Source organism: Microdochium trichocladiopsis, assembly GCF_020744255.1.
Source record: "Microdochium trichocladiopsis strain MPI-CAGE-CH-0230 chromosome Unknown B0I36scaffold_4, whole genome shotgun sequence".
Taxonomy (NCBI): domain Eukaryota; kingdom Fungi; phylum Ascomycota; class Sordariomycetes; order Xylariales; family Microdochiaceae; genus Microdochium; species Microdochium trichocladiopsis.
The window spans coordinates 876,699-895,153 of record NW_025763547.1 but is presented as its reverse complement, the minus strand read 5'-3'; the positions used below and the strand labels follow the sequence as shown (position 1 = coordinate 895,153).

The 18,455-nt window shown below is 56.1% G+C and overlaps 6 protein-coding genes across 6 annotated transcripts; 3 read left to right on the top strand and 3 right to left on the bottom strand.

Annotated features, from left to right (window-relative positions):
• Positions 1 to 541: 541 nt before the first annotated feature.
• B0I36DRAFT_430206 (uncharacterized protein) lies at positions 542 to 4,403 on the top strand (the record flags this gene model as incomplete). Its single annotated transcript, XM_046162528.1, has 6 exons — positions 542 to 568; positions 630 to 663; positions 1,695 to 2,215; positions 2,527 to 2,657; positions 3,132 to 3,200; positions 3,764 to 4,403. 6 exons carry the CDS (start codon positions 542 to 544, stop codon positions 4,029 to 4,031), a joined length of 1,050 nt encoding a protein of 349 aa, XP_046013663.1. The 3' UTR covers positions 4,032 to 4,403.
• A 1,202-nt stretch (positions 4,404 to 5,605) lies between these two features.
• On the bottom strand, positions 5,606 to 7,169 carry B0I36DRAFT_347989 (uncharacterized protein; the record flags this gene model as incomplete). The annotated part of the gene is made up of 3 exons (XM_046156632.1): positions 5,606 to 5,718; positions 6,059 to 6,184; positions 6,404 to 7,169. The coding sequence occupies 3 exons, from the start codon at positions 7,167 to 7,169 to the stop codon at positions 5,606 to 5,608; spliced, it is 1,005 nt and encodes a 334-aa protein (XP_046013662.1).
• Positions 7,170 to 8,153: 984 nt separating this feature from the next.
• On the bottom strand, positions 8,154 to 8,953 carry B0I36DRAFT_361593 (uncharacterized protein; the record flags this gene model as incomplete). The annotated part of the gene is made up of 2 exons (XM_046158503.1): positions 8,154 to 8,720; positions 8,840 to 8,953. 2 exons carry the CDS (start codon positions 8,951 to 8,953, stop codon positions 8,154 to 8,156), a joined length of 681 nt encoding a protein of 226 aa, XP_046013661.1.
• Positions 8,954 to 9,226: 273 nt separating this feature from the next.
• B0I36DRAFT_101040 (uncharacterized protein) lies at positions 9,227 to 10,713 on the bottom strand. Its single transcript, XM_046147717.1, has 2 exons — positions 10,256 to 10,713; positions 9,227 to 10,192 (listed from the first exon to the last, which is right to left on the bottom strand). Exons 1-2 carry the CDS (start codon positions 10,497 to 10,499, stop codon positions 9,501 to 9,503), a joined length of 936 nt encoding a protein of 311 aa, XP_046013660.1. The 5' UTR covers positions 10,500 to 10,713; the 3' UTR covers positions 9,227 to 9,500.
• A 2,663-nt stretch (positions 10,714 to 13,376) lies between these two features.
• Positions 13,377 to 15,620, top strand: B0I36DRAFT_101030 (uncharacterized protein). Its single transcript, XM_046147716.1, has one exon. The coding sequence runs from the start codon at positions 13,763 to 13,765 to the stop codon at positions 15,317 to 15,319; it is 1,557 nt and encodes a 518-aa protein (XP_046013659.1). The 5' UTR covers positions 13,377 to 13,762; the 3' UTR covers positions 15,320 to 15,620.
• A 213-nt stretch (positions 15,621 to 15,833) lies between these two features.
• B0I36DRAFT_320113 (uncharacterized protein) lies at positions 15,834 to 18,148 on the top strand. Its single transcript, XM_046153513.1, has 2 exons — positions 15,834 to 16,347; positions 16,495 to 18,148. Exons 1-2 carry the CDS (start codon positions 16,255 to 16,257, stop codon positions 17,809 to 17,811), a joined length of 1,410 nt encoding a protein of 469 aa, XP_046013658.1. The 5' UTR covers positions 15,834 to 16,254; the 3' UTR covers positions 17,812 to 18,148.
• The last annotated feature ends 307 nt before the right edge of the window (positions 18,149 to 18,455 follow it).

Here is an 18,455-nt window from a genome sequence, read left to right as displayed (position 1 = left end):
GCAGGGCAGGGCGCCAGGTACCAAAGAGTAGCATGTGTAATACACTTGCGAGCATGACTGCGTGGCAACGCGCCATCTTCGTAAGTCAATCGAGGACTGTAGTTGTACCCTTTTCTGGTGTTTCCAAAAAGCCCTCTCGACCTTGGTCCGATGTGTCGACCCATTGTTACTGGCAGGATTTACCTCATCTTGCATCCAGAGTGACCCTACCTTGTATAACTGTGGTGGAGATGTGCCTATCCTCGGAGTCAATTATGGAAGTCTAAAGGGGGCATGCTCTGGTCGAGACGACGGAGATATTATATTGAACAATAACCCTAGCTTATTGAAATTTTTGCCGCTCTACATAAACCCGAAATGACACAAATGATGACGAGGGTTACCTGTCAATTGAACATGGTCGTCCTGCAATTTTCAGCCTTCGCGATTGTTGGAGACGGAAAGGGCATACGCTCAGTCAATAGATCAGGCAGGGCGAGGTTTGAGGCGTATTCATCGGCGACCAAGCGCAAGTATTTGTCAGCGTTCGTAAGAGGTCAGAATGACCATCGCAAGCAGATTAGCCAAGGTAAGTCTACGACAGCGCAGAACGGCTTTAGAAGAGCTCTGTATAACCCATAAACCCAAAGCTCAAGTGGGTGCGCAAGCTTTGCTCCAGAGACGGTAAGCTCACCAGCCGCAAAGTGTCTATCCCATAGCCCTTGGTGCATGGAGGATCAAATAAAGAAATGAGTCATGCAACAAGTTCTACTCAGGCTATCCTGACTGGGTATCTTGGCTTTCATCTTCTTCGTAGTGGCTCAGGATTTGGAGCACTCGATGGTTATCCTTGGCATGGCGGCCGACTTGAAACGCACGTCCTTGCTGAGACGAAACATCGTGCCTGACAAGAATACACACGATTCCCGCGCGGGTCGCTCGAGCCCCCATTGATGAATGGCAAGGATATCCATGTGGCCAGGCCGGGTTCGACGGCGCTTCAAGTAATGACCTGTCATACGAGGCGGCACGTGTGAGTCGAAAGCTTCTCTATTCCTTGTAAGCTAGCTTCTCTGGTCCTGGTCAGCGCAGCTCCATCAAAAGCAACATCGAGGCACGACAATGCCTTGCAGCAGATCTCCACGCACGGCCGCGCATAACTTATTTCTTACAGGCATGAGTTTGCCACATTGTCTCCGTCATTAACTTATTTGATGAACCGGTTTCTTTTTTTTGGTTTTGTGAAAGGCTCCTGGGGTGCATGCAGGAGCTGGTCCTGCATGTACGCTGTTGTAATCACAGTTTTACAGACGTGTTTGACCGTAGTGGACAATCGCCTATTACGCATTCGACCCCACGTCGGTCTTGTTGACAAGTCCGGTTTGCCATGGGAGGCTGTCCTATTCACGCTCCGTCGAGACTCTTTCAATAGCACACCTGTCTGGCTGAGTTTGGGCCGTCGGCTTTGTCCGGAAGTATGATCAGCCAGCTGAATGCACCAATCAATCGACAAGCGGGCGGCGGAATGAGCAGCGGGAGGCTTCCTCAAGTAAGCGAGGGGGCGGCCAATAAGGGAGCACAGCGCCTCACTGTGACGAGGAGCATCACCAATGAGGCATGTGGGATAGGGCAGAGAGAGTGCCCACCTTGCTGCCGTGGCCAACCAGCGAGCTGGCGGAGTCTTTTCCGTCGTTACGAGAATATAGTATTGGTAGGGTTTCGCACGACATCAAGACTTTCGGATCACTACGGTCCCGAGAAGGCAAAGACGTCAATGACTCCAAGGCAGCCTGCGGACCCGAGACTAGGCGAGCTCAGCGAGTGCAAACAACAGCCTTGCTTGGCGGCCGAGTTTGTTGTATTGCACCTGCATGTTGCAGGCCACGCCCGCGGGCAAGAATGGGTCGCACGCTGTTGGCGGATGGAACTTGCCGGTCATGAGAGCAAGTTGCGTCTTCTGCAGGTCGCTGTCGCGCCTGGCCAGGTTCGTGAGCCTTCAACAGCTGCCTCGTGCGGTGTTTTGCGCTGGATAAGATGCTGGTCCCGTCGGCTGCGATGCCCAATCAAGATCCTCGGAGCTGGCATAGGACAGGACGTGATCAGACAAGACCTAGGGGCGTCTGTCAAGAACGCGGCCGAGATGCTTGTGTCGAGAGGCTCACCTCGTGGAAGCCTGCGGGGTGTAGCCTTGAGGGCCGTTGCTGTCAAACTGGCCAACGGGGCGGCGATGGCGAAGGTTTGTGCCTATTGTGTGGGAGCCAGTCGCGACTGCCATGTACGCCGCATCGGGGGCTCAAGGTTCGGCGTCAGAGGCTGTCCCCGTTCTAGGCAGGAGCGCCCGGCGCCGTTTGGCAACCACCACGAGGCGGGCGCGGAGGCTTCCCCCAGCCTGGCCTAGTTGAGCAGCCACCCGACGTGCCTTACATACTAAGCCGCTGTCTGCTGTCAACGAGGGACCAGTCCGACTTCTATCGCGACTGCCCAGAGCCAACCACAACCACACCTCTCACCTTGCGACTCGAGACTAAGCGCGAGCCAGCGCGCTAGAGAACCATCGGAAGCGCTGCCCTGCCTAGCTCCACGCTCTCACCGTCCGAGCTCGCCAACTCTGGCCAATCCCACGACATCCACGCCGGACATACTCCTCCAGTCGCAACATACGGTGCTAGTGCCGTTGTGTTAGTCCAACTGCCAGGCCTCCTGAGTGCTGAGACGTTGCCTTCAAGGAGCCTTCTTGAGCAGAGCTCCATCCACCACACTCGGCAGCACGGAGCCGATATCATTCAGCATACGCTTCCGCCGACCGGGTGACTTCGACGCGGGATCATTCAGCCTCACAAAGAACCACCCCCTACAGCGACGGGTCCCTTGCAGGTGGCTGACAAAACCGGAAATAACTAATTCAAGACATGAATAAGGCTTTGACTCAAGCACTACCAAATCGGAAGGATGGGCAAGTGATCGACCGCCAAGAATGATTCGCGGTTGGAAGTGATTAGCATACACACAGAAAGTTCACATTCTTGCGCGGTCCTGTTAATTTCACATCACATCAGACGTTGGAATGTCTTGGGCGAGCCACTCGGCCGTTGACACTTCCGTGGCTTCTGTGTCAGATGGTGATGCACGGATCGGTCTCGAGCTGCATGCAGCCTAGCGATCCAAATCACAGCAGCCAGTCTATGGACCGACGGCAGAGGTACACGAAGCCAAGCATTCAGGTAAGCTCTGTTTGCCAGTGTTACAACTGAATTTCGCACAGGCATCTAATGACATTCCCATGCTATTGCCGTGGTCCAAAACGCCCTGTCCAATTTCAGCCTTGATAGCATCGACAGGCGCGGAAGAAGCCGCCCATACCACACTGCATCGGTAGTATAATCCTGTCGCCGCTCAAAGCAAGTGCCATTGCGCCTTCGGCTGGGCTTCATTGGCCGATCAGCTCTATCTGCCCTAGCTAGGTTCGTCATTCGCTTCACGGCAAGCAGAGTTTCTGCCAAGGAATGTTAAGCGCACCGGGAAACAGCGGTCCTGTACCAAGCTTGCTTGGCTTAGCAATATCAAGCGTAGCTTGGCACAAACTTTGTTCTTCAATCCACGGGGTAAATAATAGCCATACGACTCTCCGCTAAAGTACAGCTGGCGCATCTGGGCCCAGCTAGACAATCTAGACGTACCCGCGTGGTTGCTGGATCTCGTCGTTGCGGATAGGCTCCACGTCAAGGCCATGGCATCGGCCTGAGATGTGATCGTCTCTGTCACATTGCTTTAACTTTGACTCTAGGCTCGATTTTGAGAAAGACCCGTGTTATCCAGTCCGCAGGCATAACCGCAAAGCTCTTATTCACTGTGAACCCGTCAACGTCAAGCCGCCCGTTTCATCGACTTTCGGCGGTAGATCCTATGAGACGATTGGATGTCATCAGCCACAAAAGCCCTCGCCTGTCTCTAACTTTATCTCCCAAGATCGTGCCGACGGTGACAACACAGCGGAGCTGGCCACTCAGACTGCAGCCGAGATCCGGGATGTCAAGACGTTCAGGATACCATAGCACTCACTTGCAAGCCACTTTCCACGGAACTGTCGTCCCTGTCAACACATCAATTACCCTGGGCGCACACCAGCGAGTGGCCCAAAGCAGCACCAACGTCAAAGTAAGGATCAGAGACTGGACGGAAACAGACATGTTCTCTCTCAGACATATGTGACACCCTCTGCATTTTCCTTTTCCCCGTGAGGCCTTATGGTGTAATAAAGACCGAACAATGAGATCATTTCTGCGTCTCGATCTGAGAAAGCATCTTCTTTGGTCCTCTTGGGGCCTTGGCTCCATGTCCTCACTGCACACAGTCCAAGGGGACGAGAAGCTCCCACCACCAAGTCATCATCCCCCAGAATCGACCGCGATGCCCCATCAGTACACATGTCCAACGGCACCGCGTGCGGTCAGTTTCCTACCTGTCCCATCAAAGCTGTACTTTTCCTATCCCCCGCTAGTCGTCCGGTAGACCACCAGCCCTCTCTTTCCGCCACTTGGGGAAGCCCGGCCCGTCTGAGCCGCATCCCAGCCCAGCTGCCACTACACAACCCAACATCGAACTCTAATCGCACGTATGCAACCTTTCTTGACATCTTGCTTGATTATCAAGCAACCATACGTGCGTGATGCGAGCAATCAAAGGAAGTGGAAAGTATGCATCACTGTGGCTTCTCCCGATATCTACCTGAGCAAAGAGTTTGTGCAGCCTGGCTGATGTTCATCTACGGCCCGTCAAGGCAGCGTCACCACTCCTCTTTCCGGAATCATGGAACATGCCGCCCCCATTATGCTCATTGGGGTGGCGCTCGATGCCTTGGATCTAGGCTGCTGAGCGGCCATCGCGCTCTCTCGATGATATGTGTGAATAGAGCTTTGTAGCCTTGTGTTGGAGAACCTCGAACACGCATGGTCGAGCGCACGCCCCGACCAGGATTGGTCATCATCCGCACAAAGCCGTGGGATCACAAGAAGACTAAATCATGACGAGAGAGCCTTGGCAGAGAGGGCACTGCACCCGCAGTCAGTTTAAGATTTTACCGTTTTCGTTGGCCTCTGCGGTTTAATCGAGGTTACTCCGTCATAACCCTTGCCTCCGGAGGATTCTTCTTTACAGGTGACCGCTTGCTCCACTTGGGAAAGTACACGCCCATACGGCTTGTGGCAAGCTCGCATGTCCATACTGCACGCCTGGGTTGTCATCGCTACATGCGTTACTGTTGCAGGGCCCTCCACCACGCCTGCATTGAGCCCAGATACTTTCTCAGAGGCAGTTACTGCTTCATGTGTGTCGACGGCGCGTCATGCCATGACACATTTTATGCTCCCCACCACTGTCAACACCTGTGTCTGGGGGTTCCAATCGTCGTTTCGTTCCATGATCCGACGAGTTGCTGCGCGATCTCACGGTTACTGAGAAAACATTATCCCCTGGAACAAATGAGAACCGTGCTGCCCTCCTATATGAGTGAGACTGTGAGTCGTTTTTCGCACGTCTTTCGTAGGAGATCCCAATCATTTCCGACCGAGAGGGTGCTGCAGTGGTCAGTGTAGATATCGCTGGACGCTCGGTTGGAAACCCGCCAGCCTTAACAGCCACCGAATCTGTACTGATAGGTGAACGTGCGGTCACTGAAGATGAAGATACCTCCTGTGCTTGTTCGGAGAGCTTTTCCGCCCTCTCCGTTGCCAAATGGTGTGTCTGGTTCGAGATGGACTTCAGTACTGCATCACCACTTGCTTCGTGCCGCATGGTTGTCAATTCCGGCCATATGGAGCTCTCGCCGCTGCTCCCCGGGTTTGCTGTGAGCCTGGTGCTATGGTTTTCGCGTGCATCGGACTCTGCATTTATAAAAGCCTCGCCCGACTTGGCATTCCCAGTTTTTTTCTCGTCGTGTAGCTTCTCGTTCCAGCGCCGTACGGTGTCGCTCAGTACGATGTCTGATTTTTCTTCAAGAACCTTAAGAGGCGTGCCTGTACGGACGGTTGCCGAAACACTTAGTGACTCCAAGTCCAGCTACAAGAAGAACAATCAGACTTACGAGTCTCCGTACTTAAACCTGACTTTGATTGCCCACTGACTGGCACGGCCTTCAGTTTCTCACCATTTGATCCAGATCGGGTATGGCTGCCCGCTTTGCTGTCCGCCGGCTGACTGTCACGACACCCTATAGGGCACTGATGATCGGAACAATGCCGTGGCACTTCTGCTGGGGCATGGTCAGTCTTCCTGCTTGGGCATGCCTTAGAAAAAAACTGTGCACTTCCACATGGCATACCTGTCGTCTCCGGCGACGCCTTGAGTTTCGCGATCCTCGCGGCCATCTTATTTGGCCCGCTTCTCTCAACAATGCTGTTTGACCTCGCTACCTGAACAGCCTCCATACCCTGGGTAGATATCTTGGACAGCAAGAGCTCCAGCCTCTTCACCTCGGCCTTGTACTCCTTCTCTCGCTCCAGCCACTCATCCCCAAGCAGTCCCCACTCCTGTCTCTCCCACGCGTGGTTCAGCGACATGTCCTCCCACCGAGCCTCCTTCTTCTGCATGCGGGCTTGCATTTTAAAGAACTCGCTGAGGACGTGCAGCATGTGGGCATTGTACTCGATAGGGAGCGCCTCCATCACCCCGCGCTGCAACAGCACCGCCTGGACCGTCCTTGCGACATCGTCTACTTTTGGTGGTTGGCAGATATCTTCTCCACGCGTGCGCACGAATATCACGGGCTGCTCATCCTCTTCGTAGTCTGCTGGATCCGAGGACAAGTTGTTGCACCTATGGTTACTGGTGTTGTTGCTGATGTTGCCGGTGTTCCCCCCGCCGCTTCCGCTTCCGCCGCCTAGCAGGGACATGAAGCTGGACTTCTTTCGGGCTTGGAGGGCTGGTCGGTGCTGTGGCCCATTTGCTGCTGTGCTGACAGAGGATGGCGCTGCGGCTGCCGGTCGCACTGTCAGATTTGGCGTTGACGCCGAGGCGATTGCCCACTTCTGGCCGAGTGTCAGGGTCGGGGCTGGCAGAGCTCGCGGTGCTGCTGCTCCTCCCGTGGCTGTCTCTTGCGTGGCGGCGGTGGCTTGATCGGAGACAACGGTCGGAGACGGAGGCGGCGCCGGTGTGCGCGCTCGCCCGAGTCTCTGGAACCAGTTGAGGTCTGCCATGAGCGGCACTATGCTGGCTGGAGCCGTCCAGCAGTTGTGTCTTTTGTAGTGTCAGGTCCTTTGTGGGCAGCAGTGCTTTTTTTTGTTTTTGTTTTTTTGAACGTCGCCCGTCAGTCGGTGATGAGCTTGTGAGGCGACGACGAGTGTCCAATGGTCTGGGTTGGCTTATAGGATGGAGGTGTTGTCGACATCGCACACGCATATCAAGCAGTGCAAGTCACGAGAAGGCGGTGTTGATGTGAGATGAAGACTTCACACTTTTGAAGACGAGATATCTTACAAACACTGGCTTGTTGCCGCACTGAGGAATCGATGTTGGTGAAGTTGTGGTGAGCCAGCCGCACCAAGGCATCTGCTCGAAGTCTGGCAAGGCAGGCACAACACAATCGCAGACAACAGCGGCTCAGCAATCACTGGACACTCAACGCTCTGGTGTTCTCTGGGGTCGCAGCACAAGACCTCTTAATCGAATACTGAAGCTATCTAGGCGATGCATCAGTTCAGTCACGGGCAGCAGCAGCAGCCAAGAGGAGTCCGATGTGATTGCATCACTAAGTGACTGAGTGACTGAATGACTGCTTGCAAACGGGCGGCCAAACACTACAGCAACACAACAATGAGCAACGAAAACCCTCAACTCGCGGCACTTCCGGGCAACACAGACGTAGCCGCGCAAGTACCAGTGCTGCAGACTCTGGCGAAAGACACCAGCCAAACCAGTCAGTCACTGCTCGTGGCCAGTCTAGCAACAACAGTCATGCATCTTTGGGTTGTAGAGGGCATAGATGGTGCTTTCTACATGTCCTCCTTGGGCAACATCCTTGTACGTATCTCTCGATTAAACCATGTCGTTGTGACAATAAGAGCTGGTTGGAGAAACATGGCATCCCTTTTGCTGGCCACCTGCCTGCAAAAACGACAATTGTCACATTGCAGGGCGATGCCGAGCATTCAGAATAACGACAAGGGCTTGACCAACAAGAATCATTCTTCCTCGGACACGCAGCGCTCGCCTCGGACGAACCCCAATATGCTCAGCTTGTCCGTGACCCCAGGAATCTCGTTCTGGATCCACTCGTGACCGCCTCCGCCGCTTGCGAGGACAAGTCCATATCCTCCTTTCGGCACATCCTTTCCAGGGCCATCTCCGACTCCGCCGTCGTCACCACCACCTGCCCCCTCCCCAAAGAGATAGAGCGGGTCCACGGTGCCGATTGCTATCGACACATTGGGCCCGTCATCGCGGGACCAGAACATCATGCTCCCGCATTCGGCGCAGAACCCCCGCGAGCGGCCTGGCGATGCCTGGAACGACTTGTACGCCCTTGGGAAAGCCAAGAAGTCGACCAGATCTGGACCGGACGTGGTGGTGGTGGCGCTGCTCGCCGGAGCTGGCGCCGAAGGTAACGCCGTGTTCTCGATGGCGGCCCACCTGAATGCGGCTTTTGGCACCTTGTAGTACATGAAGAACAGGCCCGAAACGTTCTTCCGGCACTGCGTGCATTGGCAAGTGCCGGACTGGTTGACGCGGAGATATCCGTCGTTAGTTTTCTGATAATTTGTCCAGAGTCTTGCTGATTGGGTGCCGCCAGCCACTCGTCAAGGTTAAAGCGGCAAACCTTGCTACACAGGGAGGGTGACGGGGCGGGGGGGAATCGGGCGGAACAAACCGATTCTTCGAAATTGTGCCCGCTCGGGAAGTCAACGCGGTAACTCAAAGCCTTGCATAGGCAGCTGCCAGTCACAAATGAGGGCGTGGGCAGATTGTTGATGGAGGAGGTCATCTTGGGACGGTCTGGCCCCTTGCGTGGCTGGGGAGTGGGTTAAGTTCGAGATGAAGCGCCACTTGGCAAGCGTACCAAGTCGTCGGGTCTTGTAATTTATATTCTCCACGATTACCCAAAGATGATGAGGAAACCTGGGCTGGACGCCAAGATAAGCTTATGCATAACCCCTCTAGCCGTAACCTTGGTTTGCCCATTGAGCCTGTCAGACCGGCATGATCCAACCCCGGACCCCAAATGGCAGGGCTGAGGCGACTCAGCAATCGTCGAGCCCGGCCAAGAGTCGAGGACCATAAGTGCGGAACTTCCCCGTTGTTATAGCCTAAGTAACGACGCGAGGCTGCAGTTGTTGGGCTCGGCTATCGCGTCCAGAGATTTGCCAAGCAATGGCCGGGTCTGCTCGCTGGAGCCCGGAACATATCTGCCGCATCCGTGCATTGACGCCTTGCCGTATTTTGAGTATGTTTCGTGATGCCCACCAATCTCGATCCCCGCGGAAAGTTTCGATTAAGCCGGGCTATGATGAACCCACCGACAACCACAAAGTTCACCTGAAAAGGCGACGGAGGAGTCCCACCTTCCCCTGTTGTACTGGCTGATGAGCATATAGAGGATATGTCGCTTGGTGGCTTAAGGACTCCTCGTCGGCTGTAAGGTGTCTCACAAGGCGCGACCCGCGATATGGGATTTCGCCAAGTTTCGTGCTGTCCGACGACATTGAGATATATGACACCCGGGTGTGAACAAACGTGTCACAGTCGGCGTGCTGCTTCGTGAGCTTAGCACGCCTGCGCTTGGTGGCGGGCTCAGCTGCTGACGGTCCCGATGTTTGATGATGGTCTCGTGACAGATGTCTTGAGCTTCTTGAGCGCGCATGAGAGCGACGCGAAGCTTCCCGCATCTCATCTGGGCCTTTGGCTTCCTCGATGGAGAGCGAACCAGATGCTTTTGAGCCAAGTTTCTCTTTAGGACTACGCCGCCTGCCGCGCTTCCGCGATTGTGAGTCTGCAGATGAGGATGTCTTGGAGCTGCTGGACTTGAGACTTCCCCGAGAAGGTCTATGCAATCTTTGTGACAGGTCATCCATAGTCCGAATCGCGTCGATTCGCGATGCGTTTGATAGTGCCGTCAGAGCATCATAATCAATGGCCGGCTGCTGGGTCTTCGCCAGGTTCAGGATATTGACCAAGGCTGCTCTGAGCTTGCGAATGATGCCTCTCAAGTTTGACCTCGAAACCGCTGGAGTCGATGTGAGCCCATGCCGACTTACACGAAGAAGTGGGCAAGGAATCCTCAACTTACAATCACCCTTTGACAACCGGCCTCCCTCCCGATACAGTCGCGCAGAATAGGCCTTGCGGATTCTCGAACGGTCGGAGCGAATGGACTGGCGAAGTGATGTCTGAGATTGCGATGCCACCGACGGAGCTCCCCCATCACCAGGTTGCTGTAGTGAATGGTGACCCTTGAATGCCTTGAGCAACTTGAGACATCTGCCATATGTTGCCAGGAGGGACGATACTGCCTCGCCGAATCCAGACCCCATTGCCGCGTCTTGCCGCTGTACAGACGTGCGCGAGATGATCGACAATGGCCGGTGAGATGCTGATCTCCCGCCGCCGCGACACAGATGGAGTGTATGAACCTGGAGTTTGCCCCTTCGATTTTGTGGCAGTGCAACCTCAAGATACTAGAGGCGTCCTTGCTCACGGTTCCTGGACAAAAGGCTGGGCGGGGTACTATGGTTGGAGAAGAATAGCTGCCTGTGATAGGACAACCATCTTTAGAGCATTGAACCACGGCGCTTGCAACAACCAATGACACGATACAGCCCAGCCCGCGCATTGCATGTGCACTGCAAGATTGGCTAGCGAACATGCAGTACAATCAAAAATGGCAATAGAGACAAAAACATATCAAGGAGATTCCTGGTTGCGAGTTGATTGCAGCCTCGTCTGTTGCTTCTTCGTGCTATGTACTCATAGCAAGCCGTTTTGCAGGAAGCCAAGGGTCTGTGTATGCCGCCTTTAGTCGTTGTTGAGCTGATCACTGACCATAGGGTGACAGCGAATCACATGGCCAAGCAGCGTTGGTGTCGCACGCATCTAACACTCTTGCGCACATCGTGCTGGACCCTGCACAGCTCGCAGGCTTTGGAGACACCGCTGTCGTATATATCCTGCCAGTGTTCACACGGGAGGGCACGTGCCAAGTTGCCGTCAATTGTCGAACTGCCGACAACTTCGCAGATCTCATGCCGGGGGACCTTGGTTGCCGTGCTGGGTCCCGTGTGAGGCTTATCTCAGGAGGCTGCATGCAGCAGCCTGCACAGGGTTGCTTTCCCGCTATCATGATCCTGTAACAGCGCGGGATGATAATGCCCTCATGCATGGTCCCGTGGTCGACACATAAGTTTTGCCAGTGCCAGTATTGCCCAAACAGGCCACCGGTGAGCCGTGTCAAGTCCTGGACAGCGTTCTGGTTCTTATCACTGCCCTATGCTGGAGAGCTACAGCGTCGCTCGATAAGGCTCCGTGCTCAGAGATGATACTGTGTTGAGACCACCTTCAGCAGCTGATTTTATACGCGGGCAGGCCATCGGTGGAAGCCGTGGTCGCCAATCAGAAGAACTCAAGTCATGCGCTCCCGAGTCGTATTGCCCGCGTTGGCCAGTAGGACGCTGGGCCCAGACACTGACTAGCACATGTCAACGCGTCCCTGGGGTGGGGGGCGGGACGGGACGGAGCGTGGCTCATTAATTACGCCGTTAGCTCAATCCGCCGCTACTGGTCTTGCGTGTTGTCCTGTAGCCTCACGGGCGAAGTTGATTGCTGCCGGCTGGGAGCTACGACGCAATGGGCAGATGCTGACTTTTGAAGACCGTGCGTCTGCGTCCCAGCTGCGAGACGACGTCGAGAACGCAGACCTGGTGATGGTGCGATCAATGAAGTCATCCGGATGGACCGGGTCTCGAGTCAGGTAAGTCAACGGCGACGGAATGCTGGGCTCACTGTTGCGAAGACTGCTGAGGAACATAGAGAAAACCTCAGCTGCGCGTACACGAGGTACCTACGGCTCGACGCTACGCGACTCATTTGCAGTGAAAGGCGCATGGCAGGGAAGGCAGGTTCGAGCTCGGGCGTAGAGTCGGCAGGCTGTAGCAGATCGTAGACTTGCCAGCACCCACTGATCACCTGCATGGTACCTCAAAATATACCAGCTCGACTTGACAGTGCTCAGTCTTCAGGTACCACCATGGCCACTCTCCACCTTCTTGAGTTCTGGAGTGGCCCGTTCGAGGCCATTGAGTTCGCCCCGTTTGTGACATGCCGCTCGATTCTTATCAGCGAGCGGTATCGGTACAGCACGCCGGACTGGCACGGGCGACAGCACGTCCCCCACGCCCAAGATGATCCCATCGTGCCAAGCACCACGACTGGCACGCTGCAGTGCCTCAACGCTCATCGACAATTGCCGTCACCACAAAGGCAGCTCCCGATGGTAATGAGCACCCACGACCTCGAAGCCGCATACCTCACCTCGTTGGACGCTTCGAGCCAACCCGTTTTGTATTCGCGCGTCCAAGCCCGGGCTTTGAGTGTACGACTTCCCCGTGGCCTGCCTGTCTGCCTGCCTGCCTGCCACACGCTCTGACACATTGCGCAGCCAGGGATGGAACGCACACCGCGCCAGTCGAGGCCCGCGTGGCACCAAGCCAGGATTCTATTTGTCTCGCTGAATCTCGGCCCTATCTGCATGCTGGCCTGGTCTGAGTTGCACGCAGCCCAGACCCCGGCGCCCGCGCGCCCTTATCTAGCCATCCACGACTGCTTGCGGCCACTCATTCGATGGCCTGGGGCGGCACCCGGGCCCTTTGTCCGTCTGGCGACAGGCATCCTGGCTGACCACGGGCTGACTACTACACCATAGACCGCCAGGAGTCGCAATCACAGACATCCAAGCATGTGTGAGGAAGCGTAGTTCACGCTGCCGCTGCTGCTGCTTGTCCTGGGCGTAGCGCCACGACTTTCTGGCCACCCCGTTGAGGGTTAGCTTGCGCGCAGCCCGCCCATGACGAGCACGTCAAGGCAGCAAAGATTGCTTTGGCTTTGTGGACCGCAGGGTTGTGTGTGTGCGTGTGCGATCGCACCTTATCATTACGGAAAAGCACGCAAGAGTGCCGTGCAAGCCTCCGTGCCCGCCGTCGAGCCCCTCCACAGGGACGAGATCCCGATGGGCAGTGGGCAACCCCCAACTCTTTGACACGGCAAAAGGAGTTTGCTGCAGGGCTGATAACGGATGGTGGGTCCGCTAGGCGTCCTCCCGTGGGACGACCCCTGACTATCTCGTGGGCATTATCTATGGCCACAAGGAGCCGACGGCGCCACGGCCTCCCGCTGGGTGCGTCACTACCCGTACTTATCCTAGCCGGCCCGCAAATATCGCGGATTCCCCAGACTGCACCACCTCTCTGCTCGCCCTCCAGGTCCACATCTTTTCATCTCACCCCCAAGGTCAACGTTGCCAGGCACACGCTTCTTCATACTGCCTCTTGCGGGTCTCCCTTGTCCATCTTCCCACGTCCCTGAGGCTGTTTCCATGGACGACGCTCCTTCCGCAACCTGGCTATCGAGCCCTGCAGATTACGAGTGGTAGTGTCTGCGATATTCAACCCGGACAGGTCTCGCCGATTTCTGGCAAACGTCATTTTCCACTACGCCCAGCTGTCCAACTCACCATTTCTGACCGTCCAACACCTTGCTGTCTTTTCTTGGAATCTTCTGTCTTTCGCCGGGACACCGTAAAGCCATGTCGCCTCCAATATCTCCACCACCGCAGCAATCATATGCGACAAACCTCGATGAGGTCAGACTCCCCAGAGGCCAGTGCAGGTACATCTTGCTTAATCCCGAGATCAAAGGGCAAAGATGTGCCTGCATATGCTTCACGCTCAATCACGACCATCCTGGTGTTGTCTGCCAGTGCGGGCATCAGTCTTGCTACCACCTCAAGGACCTAGAGTCTCCGACTGGCACAAGTGAAGTCGAGCGTCTTCGTCAGAGAGTCCAGGCTTTGGAACGGCAACTCGATCGCGACTATCAGGGGGGCATAGGCGGAGATCTGGGCATGATTGTTAAGCGCCTTGGCGAGTTGGAAGAAATGGTAGAGAGGCATAAGGAAGAGGCTGCTGCCGACATCAAAGGTTGCTACCGCAACGTTTCAAGGACTTGGCAGTCCATCGACCAGGTCGCCAAGCGGCAAAAGCTACAGGATACAATACTGGATGAGCGGCTCGACGACCACGCGGACAACATTTCAAGACTTGACGAGAGGTTCCGAGAACTCAACGAAGCATCTATATCTCTCGAGGAACGAATCGAGTCACTAGAAGAACCCAGATCTGACATGGATGCTCCTCAGTCGACGTCGTCATCGCCAAGCCAGCATACCTACAGAGATCCTATATCCCCGATCCAGCCACGCGTTGACTCCTCGCGTAAAGAACTCCACCCCACGCTCGAAAGCGAGACTAGGAGTATGACAAATAAAACCAGGACTGTCGTAACACCGTCAAATATGACCGGCCCCGTGCAAGATTGGACGGTCCACGTGTCCCTGCTCCCCTCAATCTCGCAGCCGTTCCCCTTTGAGAAGGATACCAGGGCCTACAAACGCTGTCTTTCCCGTGGACTTCACCAGATGATTGCCGTCAGCGGACGGGACGGTCAATCGTTCGTGTCGGCGGTGTCGAGTGCTTTCAGCCATGTGCTCCAGGGGCGAGAGTGGGTACCATTCCACGCTCGTCTTTGCGATACACACCCGCTCGCAGGACTTCCGATGTTGCGCCCATTGGACCCAACATTAGCTGTGCCACACAGCTATACACATGAGTTTCTCGTCAAGCATTGTGCCGTCATGGCCGCAGACGGACGGATAGATTCACTATACATCGCCTTGCGACATAACGACTTGACCTGGGAGGAGCTACGCGCGGCACCAGTATTCCTCAAAGGCCTCGAATCGAGCTGGGATCATGATCCTCGACTCGCTCCTGCATCATTATCATTTAGCTGTCAGCCGGCCTCAAGCCCAACGCCTCACTTTGCCCGTCCCGTGCCAAAGAAGAGACACGCAGCCGAGATGTCTCAAGGTTCTGAGCCCTATACAGACTTGCAAAGCGCTGAAGGGCCCCGAACAACACCAGCGACAGCCTTGGTTAACACAACGGCCGACACGAGAACCGTGACGACTGAAGGCAGTGACAGTGAGGACTATGCGCGTGCAGCCAAGGTTCCACGCACCAATTACGACTTGCCTGTATCCCTGAAGATGCGCCCACATGGAGAAGCTACAGCGATAGCTTAGGGACCTTATGACTATATATATTTGATTTGAAGATACTCACACGGCATTTAGACGGACGGCTTAGCGACACGAGACGACTTTGAAACTTTCTTTTTCAGATTTAGCAATTTGGGCTTGGATTCACATGGATGTCTGTGCCGAAGAACAAGATGTGGATCATCAGCGGAGGGCAGGACGATGTGTCCTGCCAGGGTTGGCGTTCTACAGGCGTTAGATATGAGAAAAGCGCTGCTCGCTTGTCAGCCAAAGATGACTTGATGAACACTTAGATGAAAATATGGAGTCTTCCAAAACCGGTCCATGCACTCAATGAAGAGCCCCGGCCTCCGTGAAAGACCAATGGTCGCTTGTGATGCAACCCTCCGATGAGGTTGTGCAATCCCTATAAGTCGAGCCAATCATTCGATTCAGGTCCAGTGGGGCTGGCACGCCCAGCCCAACCCGCAACGCAGTGGTGCACCCTGGCTGATAAGCCCAGAATCGAGCTCCGCCTAGCTCAGTTGCTTCTGTTTTGGAAGTGCTTTATGCCGACTTCCTCAAGAGCAACACCCGCTCGAACTTGACGCAGCTCACAGCACACTGCGAGCCCGAGATCTCGCCTGCACAAAATCTATTTGTGCTTGGTATCACCGCAAGCTCACTGCCAACAAGAGTTTCGTGGTCGGCTTCACTCGCCACCCACATATCTGGACAGCCGACACCAGAGACAATCCTCGACTAGACAAGCTGGTTCGCCAATTGCGCCCAGCAACACGGCCAGGGCGTGCCCTCACACAGACACCAGGCGAAACACAGCCGGTCTAAAGTCTCGGTTCCCTCCACAGCACTCGCAAACCCTCACCAGCCCGACGAACAAGATCACAAGTAGCCTTCCGTCCGGCAATCCCATCCTTCAGAACCACACGAACGCGCCAAGCGCGTGACAATCGCCAATCATGGACACAATGGACTTGGACATGGAGATGGAGGTAGAGGTGGACCTCGTGCCCGACGAGCCGATAGTGCCAGAAGCATACCTGGAAGACTTGGTATGGCAACACAGCTCCCCCGTCACCGCCCAGTCACGCGAGCGGACGTCGTCGATCGCGCGGTGTGGCAAGTGGAGGAGTCCTACTCGGGTCACCACATGCTTGCTGTTATTCTAACATGGCCTTTTCTGGCTCTATGATGTTTAGGCACCACGCTCGCCCGGCGAAGTCACCGAAGACCCTGAAGCGATTGCGCCGACCAAAGTCCACATACGAGGCCTCGACGTGCTGAACCCAAAGGAGCTCAAGGCCTACGTGGCGGAGCACTTCCCCGAGACGTCGTTCAGCAGGATAGAATGGATCGACGACACGTCCGCGAACCTGCTCTTCGGCGCCGAGGACGTCGCCTCGCGGGCCCTCGCCGCGCTGGCCGCCGAGACCATCGTGGACGTCGCGGGCTTGCCGCTCAAGCAGCTCCTGCCCGCGAAGCCGTTCTCCCAGCGGCCCGAGGTCGCGCTGCAGGTGCGCCGCGCGGTCTGGGGCGACAAGAAGCAGCAGGGCGCCGCGCAGCGGAGCAGGTTCTACCTGCTGAACCCGGAGTACGACCCGGAAGAGCGCGCGCGGCGGCGTGGAGAGACGCGCAGGTATCGCGATCGGGACGGCGGCGACGACTACGGCAGGCGGCAGCAGCAGCCGCGGAGGACACGCGAGGACGAGCCCAAGGACCATTTCGACGTCAACCTGTACGACGACGACGAGGCTGCGCTGGCGACGCGATCTGGCGGAGACGCGCGCAGCTCGAGGCGCAGGAGGTCGTACACGCCCGACTCTGACGACGGCGGGCGGAGACGTGCTAGCCCGGGCCGGAGGGAGAATGCCGGCAAGGAGCTGTTCCCGCTGGGTGGAGATGCGACGACGGGACGGGAGCCGCGCTCGCGGCGGAATGGCGCCTCGCGAGACCGGTCGAGATCTCCGATACGCGACAGGGATGGCGATCGCGACATGGACGGATTTGCCAGCGACGCTTCGGCGGCACGGAACCGCGACAGGGCGAGGGCGGTCAAGAGCCACATGCAGCGCAGCAACAGGGCGAGGGAGCTGTTCCCCACGGCAGACAAGGGCGACGGGCGGCTTGGTGATAAGCTCGAGGACGCCACGGAGCTCCTGGCCAAGGGCATCATGCTGCCGCTCATGGACGGCAGCAACGACGTGCCTTCTACTACGACGTCATCGAGGAGCCAGAGCCGCCGTCTCGAAGACAGGATCTCGGCGCCTGGGCAGGGTGGAAGACTGGCAGACAGGATATCTGATCCGGCAGCAGGCGGCTCGGCGTTCAGCATTCGCGGCGCTGCAAGCAAGGAGAGCGCAGACCAGGGCTTTGCTATCAAGGGCATGGGCAAGTCTGCAAGAGAGCTATTCCCGGACAAGTTTGGAGGTGGAAGCACTGGCAACGAGAACAAGGAGCTCTTTGGAAACCGGGGAGGAGCGCGGAACAGGAAGAAGGCAGGTGACCTGTTCGATTGAGACTGGTCACGGAGGTGAGGCGGGTCATCCTGGATATGTCCAAAGGAGCAGACCAGGCACCAAGGCGACGCCATGCAACACAAGAATGACTTGGTGACGATGGCAAAACAAAAAGATATCCCAAGAGGCCGTGCCGTGCGATAGCATTGGAATATACCTGACTTCTGGTGACTCGAATACACGTGCCCACTCCGTCACTTTCTTCATCGATTCGACTGTCTAGAGAGGTGTTTACGACTATACGCTGGCTCACACTTGTAGCATGCATACTAGCAAGACGTCATGGCCTGATGGTTGGCGCGCACAAGCCTACATGCAATAATAGGGTAGAATTGTGAGACCCAATTGACCACACGGCGGATCCCAGTCACGTCCAGAGCCAAGCGTGTTCAACCCCACCATTGATTGCACTGCGTCCCTGGAAAGCTGCACCACACCACCGCCACCTGTCGAGACCCATCGCAAAAGCGGGATACCCCCCCATCCACCAGAGCACCAGAGCACCCGACGTCCTCAATCGCGACACAGACGGCACAAGGACGCACGGCCGTACTCTAGACTAGTCTGCTCTGCAAAGGTGTACTGTTCTATTGCATCTGCGCTCGCGCATGCCACAGGACAAGCCATAAAATCGGCACCCATCG